Raw genomic sequence first — 14985 nt, forward strand, 5'->3', positions numbered from 1 at the left:
AACCTATTAATATTTTTTTAATAAGTTGGAAAGATAAATACTACAAGATCTACGTATTATATTTATGAAAAGTACCTAAAACAGAATCTGAGATCATACTGATATTTTTTATTTTTTGGATTTGGAACTTAGATTTTCGAAAAATCGGATATTCGAAAATCTGATCATATCTCATCAGACTCTTAGCAATAATACTGATGATATCTTGATCTGTCTCTAAAGATCTTAATCTTAAAAAATCTGAGATAATAATCTTGTGGGCTGCCTGAATATGAGAACAAAATTTAGGATGACCAAGAAATATAATTTGACAAGATGATTAGCAAGAAAAATAATGTTCCTAAGACAGGACTAGATTGTTGGTCCTCATGCAGCTTAATCATGGATTGGTCCTAACAAAGAAACCCCTGTTACATGAAGACTCATTTCAAACGTTTTGCCAACGTGGGCATCACACATAACTATGTTAGTTGGTTATGAAAATACACAGATTTATATCTGACATGGCATACACATGACTGCTAGTTGCAGAAGAGGTGGATTACTGGCTCTGATAAAACTTAAGGAAGAAGAGAACACAGCTGCTCTTCCTCAACTACTCTCAGTAATCCAGAACAGTAGCCAAAATTGACATTTGTGTTTATGAGGATTTAAATCCAAGCAAGACTCTCTTTTTTGTTTTATCTGTAGCCCTCTCTCTCTCTCTCTCTCTCTCTCTCTCTCTCTCTCTCTCTCTCTCCCTCTCTCTATCTGGCAAACCAATTAATTGGGTTAGACTAACAAGGTACCTCACAAATTTAAGATTGATGGGTAACTACTAATACAGCCAAATTATGAACCAACCTACTCCCTTCAGTTGCACCGTCCATTGGCAAGGATGATCACTGCTGCTCAGATACTATTTATCAAGCTTTATTGCTTCCATCAGTGTCTGCAGGGCTCTGGTATTTGAATCAATTGCTTTCAAATGAAAAAATTAAAAGATATCTGATATTGCATTGTATACTGGGCTCTGCAAAGCCGCCTCACCATTAAGCATAAAAGAATAATATCGACTTGGGATGTTTCAGAATCAAACCATTCAGCTCTCTATATAGAGAGTGGTCCATCTATTGTAATGAGGTCTTAGTAAATAGTAGTGGATTAACATCAAGAGGGAAACATGTATGAGATAACTTCTTCTATTTGCTCAAGAGTCTACATTAAGCTCACCAACAGTAAAACTATACAAAAGGGTAATTCATCAAACAAATAAAACACTTCGTCAGTGACCCAAAACTGCGACGGTCAACAGATTCTAGTCGTCATTGCTAGCAGGTTCGGGTTTTTCTTCCATTTTGGACCTGCCAAACGATTTCTGAGAATCCAGGATGGGCATGCTCGCATCACTTGCATTTTTTAGAACATCATTGGCTGACTTGTCAGATTCACGAGGACTCACCAGCTTCTTCTCTATATCTTCAAACTTGGCAGTGGCCCAAGGTGCTGTGCCAACGCTTCTGGACGTACTTGGCGCATCTATTGTCAATTTGGATGCCTCATCCCTAGAGGCATACCAGGAATGACCACAGGCAATACACTCCAACTGAATCCACAAAACCAGGGGAAAGAAATCAATGGCAATTGGAAGAAGCAATGACTGGATACACATCCACAACTGTTGAATCACTACCAGAAACGGCCTTCGAATCAAAGCCATCTTAACTAACTGCCAAGGGTTTTCATCGTCGATACAACCTCAATTACCAAATTGTTTATATAAATTTAGTCACCAGTGAAATTCCATATAGGACAATTAGTAAATAATATTATTGTTGATGCTGCTTGGCTTGATAGACTTTGGTTGTGCTTCAAATATTTCACATGTGATGTAACCTTTTTTTGGGGATTTTTTTTTTTTTTTTGGGGGGGGGGGGGAGAGGAGGAAGAGGAGATTCAGGCATCTAGAATACCTAGGATTTCAACAGGAAGAAGAAAAGTTTTAGAACCTGATAGCGTTCTCCATGTCCTGCTTGTATAATGTCTCTTACGCCGACCTTAAACTCATTGCACCTTGAGCAACGAGCATCTGTCATCTGTTTCAGGATCAATGATAAAACACTCAGCGCATTGCACCAAAAAAAAAAGTAATAACTCATAGTTAATGCCAAATACTTATAAAAAACAATTAATAACAAAATGAGTCAATAGAGATGACCTGCATGCGCTCTGACTCCTCGGGCTCCTTTCTCGCTGTTTCCTCAGCCATTAACCCCTCCTGAAAATAACAATTTCAGTGTAGATCTTTTCCCCACTTGTCCTAAATAAAAAAAAATATAAAGGAACAATGAAAAATGCAAAGCATGAGACAAACAACATAGCATTCATTGGTCTCCAACAAGGTTCTCTCTTTATATGTTGATTGGTAGGTACTTATCAAAATATGTTGATTGGTAGGTCATAAATCCACCCAGTAGGAACCACGACTTCACCCTCCATTCTTAGGAGCAAGCAATATATAAGCAAGAGAGAATTGGCTGGTGTGTAAAAGGTTAAATGTGATGGATGACAATGTCAACTCAGCAACAAGGTTATGAATTACTTGTTGCTGATTTTTTTTTTATTGGCATCGAGTGTCTGGGAACAGTGTCCCGACCAATCCCAGGGGTGCACAAGGAGGCATCGATGGCTGAGTTATTGGAGATTTTGGGTGGTTCTCCTCAGTTAAATGTTAATTTCCTCTAGGCAGGCCATGATTGGGAAGATGGCATTTTCTCAGAACTCTTCAACCTATTGAACTCCACAGGAATTAGAAAAAAAGAGGTAGATAAGATGTTGTGGACTCTCTCTAGAAAGGGACATTCTCCGTATGCTCATTCGCTAAAGCCATCAATTGAAGAAAGCAACCTATTAAGTTGTATGCAGCCCCCAATATCTCATCATAAGTTTGTAAAAAAAAAAAGTGGTCATATAGATAGACACCAATTGCAAAGGAACTTGTAGGAGACAAAGGTTGTCAGGTGACATTGGGAGAAGTGGGGGGGGGGGGGGGGGGGGGTGTTCTTGTGGGCTATCAAAGCTCAATTGGCGGGAGTTATGGAGTATGTGAGAGATCTCATGATTTTTTTTTTTAATAAGTAAAAATATTGTATCTATCAAAAGGAGAAACCAAGTACACTGAATGTATACAAAAAAAACACCTTGCCCAAAATGACCCAAAAAGCCCTAATGACCTAAAAAGCCCATAAAAAAAAAAAAAAAAAACCCCAAAATACACCAGACCCAACCCATACCCCTTATTTCCCGTAGAACTAAAACTCTATCCAAACACCAACCCCAACACCTTGATTCCCGTCTTCACAATGCCCCCTTTAGACTTCCCTCTAGTTGAGCTACCACCCTTAGCATCGTAGTTGATTGCCGAAAAAGACACTGTAACTCCTTGCTTTTCTTGAAACTTGATTTGGTTTCAAGCGCGCAGCTTGCCTCAATCGCAGTAATTAGTTCTTTAAATTGATCTTCATATCCTCCATGTGAAATTCCTACAAACTGTTGAATCTCGTTAACTTTAGGCAAAATCCAATCCGCTATTGGAGGAAGCGAGACCAGGGGAGCCACAATATCCCCAGACATAGTATCCAACTGCACTCCCAATTCTAGACATTCCTCTACACAAAGCACCAACGCCAAACCCATTGGTTCTCCTGTGTCGGCTATTGGGGTCCCCATTTCGGTCTCATTGGTCTTCACTTCGATCGCTTTTCTTCAATTAGTCCAAAAGGATGGAGATTCTGGGGTGACAACAAGTCCCTTCACTCTGGGGTGATAGCGGATCCTACATCTCATTCAGACCTCGGCAGCACACCCTTTTCCTTCAACTCTGACGAGGGAGCCATAGTTTCTTCGGGGACCAAGGGTGTAATATCGACTATCGGTCTATCTTGTGTTACACGAAGCGAATGACATTCCATTACTGATGTCTCTACGCCAATAGCCAATGTAGACCCCGCTTCAAATAACCCAGATTTTCTTTTGACCCTTCACTCTGGGGTGACAACAAGTCCCTTCACTCTGGGGTGATAGCGGATCCTACATCTCATTCAGACCTCGGCAGCACACCCTTTTCCTTCAACTCTGACGAGGGAGCCATAGTTTCTTCGGGACCAAGGGTGTAATATCGACTATCGGTCTATCCTGTGTTACACGAAGCGAATGACATTCCATTACTGATGTCTCTACGCCAATAGCCAATGTAGACCCCGCTTCAAATAACCCAGATTTTCTTTTGACCCATCATACTCTCTTGGATCTAGTTATGGGGACAGGGCCGAATCCGATCTTTCGTTTTCCTTTTTCTAAGTTTAAAGGATTCGGGTCTATCTTGTTTCTTACCACCCTATTGCCTCCAGCTAAAAGCTGGTCTATTTTCGTAGACAAGAAAGTTATCGTTGCCTTCAATTCGACAAGTTGGGTTTTCATCTCCTTTAAAGAATTGTGCATCTCGACAAGTTGGTCCTGAGGAGTGATTTGCAGACCCCCCACACCCCGAAGCATGACCTGTCTTTAGAACTGCCGCATAGGATCGCCTCACCACCGAGGATGTACTTGGGTCTTTATGCACCTCCAAGTTCTCCCTCTTTGCCACACCACCTACATGTCTGCTACGCGACTCCCTGACAGAGTCATGTCCTGCAGCACCTTGTCCTTCCAAACTGTCACTCCCTTTCTTGCCGAAGGAAAAATGATGCAGCACCTTCCGCATCCTTCTCCAGCCACTACCCCCCTCTTCAAGAATGGAAATAAAATTCCTCCACCTACCATCACCATCACCACCACCATACTCCTCCACCGCCATATAACGTCCTTGAGCATTTGAGCAGTGATGCGCCATGAAACTGCGTCCACTTTCCTGGACAGTAGAGAAAAAATCTTGTTTCTCATCCTTAGTGCATGCTTCCATGGCCTTGGCCAGCCACTGTACTGTTGTTGAACCCAAAACCAACTTAGATATCACCCTTCGACTCCTTTCAGTAATGACCAACATGCTCCCCTCCTTAACCAGCATAAAGGATTTAGATTCTATGACCAACTCCATAGAAGAACCCATACTGACCCACTCCCCTTCTTCAACAACCATTCGTCATCTCAGAGAAACCAGATTAGAAATCCGTTGTGCTAACTTTGACAGCTGCAAGCACTGCAGAGCTGTCTTGGACTCCAGGTCGTGCTCACTGCAAGCACTGCAAAGTTATCTTGGACTCCAAGTCGTGCTCATTGCAAGCACTGTAGAGTTGTCTTGGACTCCAGCTGCAATATTGAGATTGTGCTCACAGGAGACGCTGGAGTACTCGTCGGAGCCTTCTGAGTCGACGACATGACCAACGAAGCCTTCGGAAGGATCGTCGGAGTACTCTAAGAGACAATATAGGTCGCCGGAGGTTGGACCGATGCCGGATGGCCCTCAACAAAGTTTCCGAGGTCCGTCAGCTTTATCTGTGACGATAGTGCAGTGTCTCTTGCTAGCAAGGGTGGGTGGCGGCAGATCTGGTTCCTTAGGGTTTTCATGCTTCATGGCGGTTTCTCTCTCCTCAAGACCGACGCCGGATGGCCCTCAGCGAAGTCGCCAGGGTCCATCGGCTTTGTCTGTGACGTCGGTGAGAGGTCACTCGCCGACAAGGGTGGCGGTGGTCTCCTTAGGGTTTTACGTATGGAGAGAGACAAGTCTACGTTCGATCTCATGATTAAAGTGGATAAGGGGCTGGACCTAGTCATGGGTTTAGGGGGTGGGTTGAAAACAGACGCGGGGGGGGGGGGGGGGGGGGGGAGATCCTACCGGTTTAAAGGCCTTAAGTGCGCCGGAAAATGGCGTTTCAACACCGTCACAAATAAGGTCATTGGACATCGGCATCACTGTTCACGCCAGTGTCACTCACGACATTGGTAGCTTGTCGTTTGACTACCTCAGTCGCCAATTGCAAATGGGGTTGATACTTTTTTTCAGGGTTCACTTTCATTTGAAGATGGGGGTTCTTCTAGGGTCTTGAATACTTTGGAAGAAATAGACAAGCCTTTTTTAGAAGATGAAAATGGGGTAACAGAAGGTAGTGCTTCTCCTACCTATTCAATACCTCTTGAGGGAGCAATAGGGTCTGACAAAGTGGCACAAAAAGGATCGTCGGGGGGTGGAAAACCTTCAAGCAATGTCCTTGTCGATGGCGGGGAGGAACCTTAATGGTGACAGAACAATAGACAACAACCATATAGCTGTTGAGGAGGTTTAGGATTTGTATGCAGGATATGACGGGGAGGAAATTATGGGTTTGTCATTGGTGCCTTGTGAAGAGGAATGTCTAGGGTCGGAAGTGCAGTTGGGTACTGTGTCTGAGATAATGTTGTTCCCCTGGTTTCTCTTCCCCCAATAAACAATATAACGGGTTCACCATCGGATTGAGTTCTGCATAAGGTTAACAAGATTTGGCATATCGTGGGGCTTTCACATGGAGGGTGTGAAGATCAATTTAAAGCACTACTCAATGCGATTGAGATTAGCCATTCGCTTGAAACCAAATCAAGTTTTAAGAAAAGCAGGGAACTTTTTTTTTTTTATAAGAAAGAAACTTTATTGATTGAACAAAACTAGGCACAACCTATATACACATGAAATATACAAAAGAGACACCTAATCACATTCTAGAAAGTTGAAAAGAAAGCAAGAAGAACTCATGGGCATTCCCTCCCTTTAATACAATAGCAACAACCCATTGGACTAAAGAAAATACAAAAAAAATTCCATAATTCCCCCCGCCCCACGCCGTTTAACCCTGAGTGTAAGAACAACAGAGAGTTAAAGCATATTTTTTAGATAATCAACTACGACGCTAAAGGTGGTAGCTCAAGTTGAGGGAAGACTAAAGGGAGGGCATTATGAAGACGTTCTCGTAAAGGGAGTTTCGGGTGGAGTATTAGTCCTACGGGAAAGAAGGGGTTGGGGTTAGTAAGGTGTGTTCTATTCCAATTCGGCTTAGTGTATTTTGGGTAGTTTTTCATGGACTTTTTAGGTCATTAGGTGTTTTCTTGTATACATCCAATGTATTTGGTTACTCCTATTGAAAGAATGTATGAGGTTAAGTTTTTTGGAGCAACATATCGGCAAAACAACACGACATTGCCAACTTCTGTCTGATAAGATGAAATTTCTATTTCACATAAATCAGTAATCATGTACAATGGAAGGAAAATGGAAGGAATTCTCAGCATCATCAAAATAAATTATATCATGTACAAACTCCAGCTACAGTCACTATGGGATTAACCTTCCTTTGAGAAACATCCATGCATGAAATGCATAGAGGGTGAAAGCACAAACAGCATACCTTTAATTCATTTGGCGACATATTCAGTATTTTTGATGGTTCCAACTCTCCATTAAGAAGGCGTCGAGCCAAAAGTGCATTGTTCTACAAAAAAATAAAAAATAAAGAGATAAATTTATAAAACAAAACATCAAGTTTTAGGGACAAATGCAACAGCTTTGAAACAAATTGTAGGCATGCTAAAGATAGATTATGTTTCCGTTAAACCAATTTAATAAGCTTTGCTCATTCTGAACCCTAACTCCGTAAGACCAATAACAAGCCAATTGATAGAGCTTGAAGAAGAGTCTAGTATGAACGCAAACCATGTCCCAAAAAAATAAAAATGAACTCCACCTTATCAAGTAAAAGCATAGATTTCTTCAACTCTCTCAGTTATAACTTCTAATATTATCAGCCTCGATAGTACTGATAAGACATCCCAAAAGGAAATATTATGTCAGTAAATGCATCAAGGTTTTAAAAAGTATTAACCAAGTAGAAACATGGCTCAGAGAATGAAAAATACAAGTAAATTCTCTTAGACATAGCTAAAGGTACACCTCCAGCAACAACCTAATTCAACCAACCATCAAACCAATTCAAATTTAAGATCTAAGATCTCTTGCACCAACCGCTCATTAAAATATTGTTACCTTTACTATAACTTCTATTTTTTTATCAATACTGCTACAACTATTAATTATTTTTCCGTTTCCCCAAATTCAAAACCCAATATGCGGTATGCTTCTACTATGAAATATATAGCATTACTCAAATCTCGATTCCTTCTGTAAAGCTTTATCTTCACTTTATCTTCACACTTTTGGGCCTCTGGCCAAAAATACTCGTCTTCTTGATCAAACCAAGTGTCAACTATTTCTAGTAATATGATAAGTTGTAAGCAAAAGAGGACTGGAGGAAGAGGCCCACCAAAGCAGTCACCTATAATAGTGGTACCGATAGGAGCTTGAAATTGAGTACGATCTTCTCATCCACCTTGAAAGACAAGGCTATGATAGTTGTTTATGACGTCTAGCAGAGCTAAGACCCATGTTTTTAATTTGTAAACCTACATGTGACGTGCGGCAGAGGAATAACCCATTATCATAGTTAATGTTATGTAATATCAAGAGTGAAAATCCCAAGGCATCAGGCTCTAATAAACAATAAGCAGACATGCAAAGAAGAAGAAGTGCTTCACTAGACAGCATGTTGACAAACTGAGCCTACAAACCTTGAGATTAAAAACCAGCGACCTCATCTTTTGGTTATACTTCTGAAAGTCTAAGGAAAGAGTATCATGTGCAGCCTGCTCAAGTGCAGTTACAGCAGGAACAGCAGCATCCGGCCAAAGAAAAGAGTCACCACTCTGCGGAAAAAACTATTTGTGTAAATTATTGTTTTCCCTTTTTCCTCTACTTCCAATTATTTATGAACAATCTAACAGCTAACATAAACAAGGGTTCCTACATACCTTTAGGCTCTTTTCTTGAGATTCATTTGCAACTTCTTGACACTTATTCTCACTTTCATGGCTAATGCCATTAGAACCACCTTTTTCTTTGTCATCTCCATGCACGCTATCAACAGGGTTGCACATGTATTGAATTCCTTGAAGAAGCTTCTCCAGGCATTTATCACGATGGTTGTCTCCGGTTAACGCATTGAAATTGACTAAAATATTGTGGTGTTCTGAGGAATTATTAGTACAGCTTCCAGGTGTCTGATTTTGATCTGGCCTGGCTTCTTCCTCCCTTGAAACATCAATAGGTGAAATGTTCTTTCTGCTTAAGGACCGTTTACTCTTAAACTGATCTTCCTTATCCACACAAGTATCTTCAGTTTCAATGTCAGGAAGATCCCCCAAGCATGATAGAGTTTTCTGAACAAGAAGATCAATCTCATGCTGCTTGCTATCTTCGTAGTCTTTGTCAGTTAGTTTCCACAGTTTGTGTTGAACAGTGTCATACACCTTTTGTACGATAAACCCAGGATGCTGTTTACGACTTGGAATCTGCTTGTTTATGGGAACAAAATGAACCACACACTTGTGCATCACAGATTCTGCTGGGACATCATCACGATGGAAACTGTAAAACAACTCTCTTGTATCGCGTGATTGCCAACTTCCACCACCTCCTCTCTCTGCCTCCTCAGGGCGATAAAACCACTGCCCATTTACCAACACATTCCCATCTTTTGCCCGAGTAATATCCTACCAATTGCAAAAAAACTCCTTTCAGGGAAGGGAAAGGGAAGGATACCAAAAACAATATAAATGCAAATCAAAATTCAAAGTAACGGTCAATTAGAATGTATCCCAAACAACATATGCAGTCCAAACGATCTCAGAAACATGAGTTACATACGATAGGTTGTATAATTTAACAACAACGTACGTTGTAAGTCCCACAAATGGGAATGCCTTTGCCTTAGGTCCACATGCTAATGGCTCACAGGAAGATACGCAAGTAAAGATGTGTTTGTTCAAATTAATGATTGCGTATTTTAAGTGAACAAAATGAACACCACAGAGGCTACCTGAGACTATTACTAATGGAAATTGAAGAACTTTCATGTTTTTACAATAAAATGCAGGCTAAACAAAACTGAATGGAATAGATTTAAAAATACCGATCAACCCGACATTCAGAAATGAAACTTCAAGTTGACATGAGATGTTAAACACAAAACTGCAACAGATACTACAAGTACTCACAGAAGACTGTAAGAGTAATTTCATAGAGGCAGGAGTACCTTAATAATTGCCACGTAAGGCTTTTGTTTATCCTCGGGAACTATAAGCACAGGATCCTCCTGCAGGACAACCAAGATAGAAATAGCTAATCGCAAACAGAGAAGAAAAGAAAACAACAGCATAGGCAAGATGTGAGAGCACACAAGACATTTTTCCTTAAAAACCACCGAGAACTAGGGTGCTACCCACAGCCCCCCGGACGGGGGGGTGCCCCTATCCCGCCCCGCCGCATGGGCAGGGGGACAATTTGGCCCCCCGTACCCTGCCCACCGCAATGGGCAGGTGCCCCTGTCTGGACTCTGGGGGGCGAATTGGCCTCCATGACCGCCTGCCCCACCCCACCCACCCACCCACCCACGGCGAAAAACAACCGGAAAACACCAAAAAATCCAAAACAACAACAAATCCACATCCATCCACAACAAATCGGAAAACAACAAAAAAAATCCAAAACACCCAAAACACAAGTTACACAACAGATATGAGATTCTGAAAAATGAAAAAATGGGTCTCTTCACAAACCCACGGCCACTCATCTCGTGGCCGTGGACTCGTGCTGTAAAAGTGGAGGAGGAGAGGATGGGTGCGCCACCACGCCGGCGAGAGGGAGAGGGAGAGGGAGAGGGAGAGGGAGAGAGAGCAAGGGAAGGGTGTGGGAAGAGAGACTGAGAGAGCCAGAGAAAGGGAAAAGAAAGATAGAGACGGACGGGAAAGGGGGGTTTAAGTTAAACCCAATCCTGAACAACGCCGTTTTATTTAAAAATAAATAAAACATAAGATAAAATGACTTCGTTTTATTAAAGAATTCTTTTTAATATATAGTGGACGGGGTTTAAACCAGACCAGCCTGGGCACCGGCCCCAGCTGTGTGCGGGCACCCGCCCGCACGCCCCCGTCTGCAGATGACCCCCGTCCCGTTCAGGCGGATGCCTGACGGGGTGGGGGTGCCCCACTGCCGAACCCTACCAAGAACCTAAAGTTTCTGAGTAACATGGATGCATACCTTCAATAGAAGGCATTACCCAAACACGACACAAAAACGCTAAATCCAAGCACGAAAACATAAATTAGTAGTGAAAGTTTATCGGAATAGAACGCCAATAGAATGATGCTTATATCCACTTCTTTCGAGCATGCACACCTACATGGTCATTTTTACGTGCTAGATTAATGAAAAATTAAGGCTTACCAGGATAAATAAGCTACTTTTTCGTAAAAGTAACCAATCGCTAAATTGCACCAAAACCCCCAACTACGTTATCAATGAAACCAATAAATCAACAAACTGCAAGCAACGATTATAATCAAAATCCAGGATCAGAACCCACAAAAATCCCACCAAAACGCTCTTTCCCTTCCTCCAATTTCCTTTACTTCCCCAAATTTCAACACAAAAACCATAAATTCCTAACAAACCAACATCCCCAGAAAAACCCCCTCATTTCAATCTGAATGGCAAAAAAAAAAATCTTACCAGGTCATATCGGTTCCCGTCAAACTCGAATGCCTCGTAGTGGGTCCTCCGTCCTTTTCCTTTCCCCGAAATCCTAACCGGCTCCCCGATCGGTTTTGCTTCCTCCTGCTGTTCCTCCTCGTCGCCGCTATGCGGTACTTCCCTATCCTTCTTCTCCGACTTCTTTTTCTTCTCCTTCCTCTTCTGACGTGGCTCCTCTTTTTCCTCTGCAAGATTCATACGCTTCAGCCTCCTCAGCCTCGGCTGGCCCTCCACTGTATTCGAGGACTTTTGCCTTGGCAGCGCCTCTTCCTCTTCGTCCTCATCGGTCGTCGATATCTGCGCAAACCTCCGGTTTCCCATTACGCTGCCACCCAATACCCCTCTCTCTCTCTCTCTCGCTCGCTCACATAGACTCCAAGCATAAACTTACACACTCGAGCTCGGGACAAAAATGGTTACACACCTCCAAGCGGTGCCGTTGTGGTATTTATTGCAGACTATGACAGTTCGGAAACAGGCCCCGAGTTCATCAGATCCACGAGCGCTTGCCACTGCAGGACATTTTGGATAAATTACACGTGGTGCTTGTGTTTGAAGTCCGTATTTGAGTTCCGTGGACTAATTCATAGAAAATAAGTATTAAAGTTAAAAAATTAAATAAAAAATTATTATAATATATTTTTTAATATTATTTTTATTTTAAAATTTGAAAAACTTAAATTATTTATTTTATTTTATGTGAAGATTTAGAAAAGTTATAATGATGAGGTGATGTGAGATGAGATGAGATGTTTTCTATTTGATACAAATCTAATAGATGAGATGATGAGGTGAGGTAAGGTGAGATGAGATGTTTTTCATGATCATTCAGATTTTAATAGACACAAATCATATTATTGTCATCGACCTGTGTATAACCTAATTTTTTTTTACAATATATCTCATTTTGTTTCGTATAATTATTATAATATTTTTAAAATTTCACACAAAATAAATTAAACCATTCAACTTTTTCAAATTTTAAAATAATAATAATATTAAAAAAATATATTCTAACAATATTTTATTTAATTTTTAATTTTTATTTCAACTATCTTATCTCATCTCATTTATAAAAATAAACGAGACAACTCATCTCCTGTGCACTTTTTTTGAAAAGTGATTAAATTTAAAATTCATACAAAAAATTATTATTTTAATAATAAACCTATTTTTTTTAAAATAAAGTATGCGAGACTGTATATTTTAAAAATTAATCTAGCATTACTCATTAAAAAAATGATAAATCCTTAATTAGTCTACAACTCTCCTTAAAATTAAAAGTAAAATTAGAATTACTTTTGAATAAAGTGTCCCAATTATATTTGCTGATTTAAAATAAGTTATAGAGTTATAGGTGAATTATTATCATTTATCTAATATATTAGAGGACCGGATCTTTTCAATTTCGACCATTTTAAATAATACATTACCGTCAATAGCGAATATAACTCGATTCTCTAAATAAAAATTGACGGTATATAATTCGACTTTTCTAATAAAAAATTTGGATTCGAAACCTCTAATTTCAATCTCTCATAAATAAATAAATAAATAGCTAAATAATATGTTATACCATTCACCATTCTTATATCTCAACTTGTTGATTTAGACCTTGTTTATTTTCACAATTTATTCTAACTCATTTATCTCATCTCATATAGTTATTACAATTTTATTAAATTTTTACATAAAATAAAATAAATAATTCAAAAGTTTCAAATCTTAAAATAAAAATAACATTAACAAATTATTCTAATAATATTATATTCAACTTTTAATTTTAATTTTAATTTCATTTCATTTCATCTCATATGCGAAAGCAAAAAAGTGTTAAGCATTGCTAAACTGAATAGAAATGGAAATGGATTCTTTGAGAAGATCATTCCAAGCAATCACTCAAGGCCTTGTTTGCATTCAAAACCCACCTCAATTCATCTTATCTCATCATTACAACATTTTCAAATCCTCACACAAAAAATAATAAACAATTCAACTTTTTCAAATTCTAAAATAATTTTTCTAAATTTTCACACAAAATATAATAAATAATTCAACTTTTATTCCTCGTTTGGATTCGAAAATGAGTTGAGATGAGCTGTGAATAGTAATGAGATTTATGAGTTAAAGTTGATGAATAGTAGTGAATAGTAGTGAGATAAGTTGAGATGGATTGTGAATCCAAATGAATTACAAACCATCTCAACCCATCTCTAAATCCAAATCACTCCTAAATATATTTATAGATTTCGAGAATATTATAGCGAATCTGTAAGAATAAAATATGATTCTAATCATGCGGAATAATACTTTAGAAACAAGTATCGACAGGTTTTAATGCCAAGAACAGTACCTCAAGCCATTGATGTTCTTCACTGATTTGCTGTGTTTCTCACTGGTGTTTGGCACTTCCAAACTCTATTCCACTCTATTTAGATGGTGTAAGACTGAAGGGAATTGAGTGAGTGAGTCTGGAGACCAAACACAGTATTTATAGCCGAAGCCTCCATCAAACTTCGGTGCTACGTGTCCCACGTACTCAGTTTTTCATGGGATCAGTTTCTACGTTTTATGAACGTGATGAATAAATCAGAGTGGACTACTTCAAGGACTCCTAAACTCAAGGAAACGAGAGACTCTGTGAGAAATGGTCAATATTCTCCCACTTGGTCCACACTTCTAATATAATATTTCATCTTAAACCCATCGATAATCTGCATTTAAGTAATAAATACAAGAATCATGGCGATAGGTCCTATAATGACAAGTATTATCTTCCATATATTACCATGTATTTATTTCTTAAATATTATAAGTTATGTGGCAACAATTTCTTAATAAATAAACCCTATGTTTATTCTTGGTCCAACACAGATGAATTTTCTCAAAATTAAATTAAGGTGCACATCAATATGAGAAAAAACATCAGAATATCTAAGAATTTCATTAAAATAACATTGTTCATACAATGAAAAATTATATAATGGAACCAAGTCCCATATTCACTACATGATCTTTGAATTTCAACGGTGGCATGCCCTTAGTCAAAAGATCAGCGATCATTAGCTTAGTGCTGACGTGCTCAATCACCACTTTCTTTTCTTTAACACGTTCCCTTATGGTTAAATATTATTGTCGATGTGTTTACTTCGACTCCCACTTTTGTTGTTCTTAGCCATAAAAACAACAACTGAATTGTCGCAATATATTCTCAATGGACTAGAGATAAAATCAATAATTCTAAACCCAGAAATGAAACTCTTAAGCCGTACACCATGTGAAGTAACCTCAAAACAAGAGACAAACTCAGCTTCCATAGTGGAAGTGGCAGTCAATGTCTGCTTGACACTCCTCCATGATACAGCTCCACCGACCATCAATAAAATGTATCCTGATGT

General features: G+C 39.4%; 1 protein-coding gene across 1 annotated transcript; it reads right to left on the bottom strand.

The window, feature by feature from the left end:
* Window positions 1–1165: 1165 nt before the first annotated feature.
* On the bottom strand, window positions 1166–12011 carry LOC121234116. The gene is made up of 8 exons (XM_041129936.1): window positions 11567–12011; window positions 10092–10151; window positions 8809–9549; window positions 8569–8703; window positions 7353–7436; window positions 2198–2257; window positions 1989–2075; window positions 1166–1585 (listed from the first exon to the last, which is right to left on the bottom strand). Exons 1-8 carry the CDS (start codon window positions 11906–11908, stop codon window positions 1298–1300), a joined length of 1797 nt encoding a protein of 598 aa, XP_040985870.1. The 5' UTR covers window positions 11909–12011; the 3' UTR covers window positions 1166–1297.
* Window positions 12012–14985: the final 2974 nt, after the last annotated feature.

This window comes from Juglans microcarpa x Juglans regia, chromosome 6D, assembly GCF_004785595.1.
Source record: "Juglans microcarpa x Juglans regia isolate MS1-56 chromosome 6D, Jm3101_v1.0, whole genome shotgun sequence".
Taxonomy (NCBI): domain Eukaryota; kingdom Viridiplantae; phylum Streptophyta; class Magnoliopsida; order Fagales; family Juglandaceae; genus Juglans; species Juglans microcarpa x Juglans regia.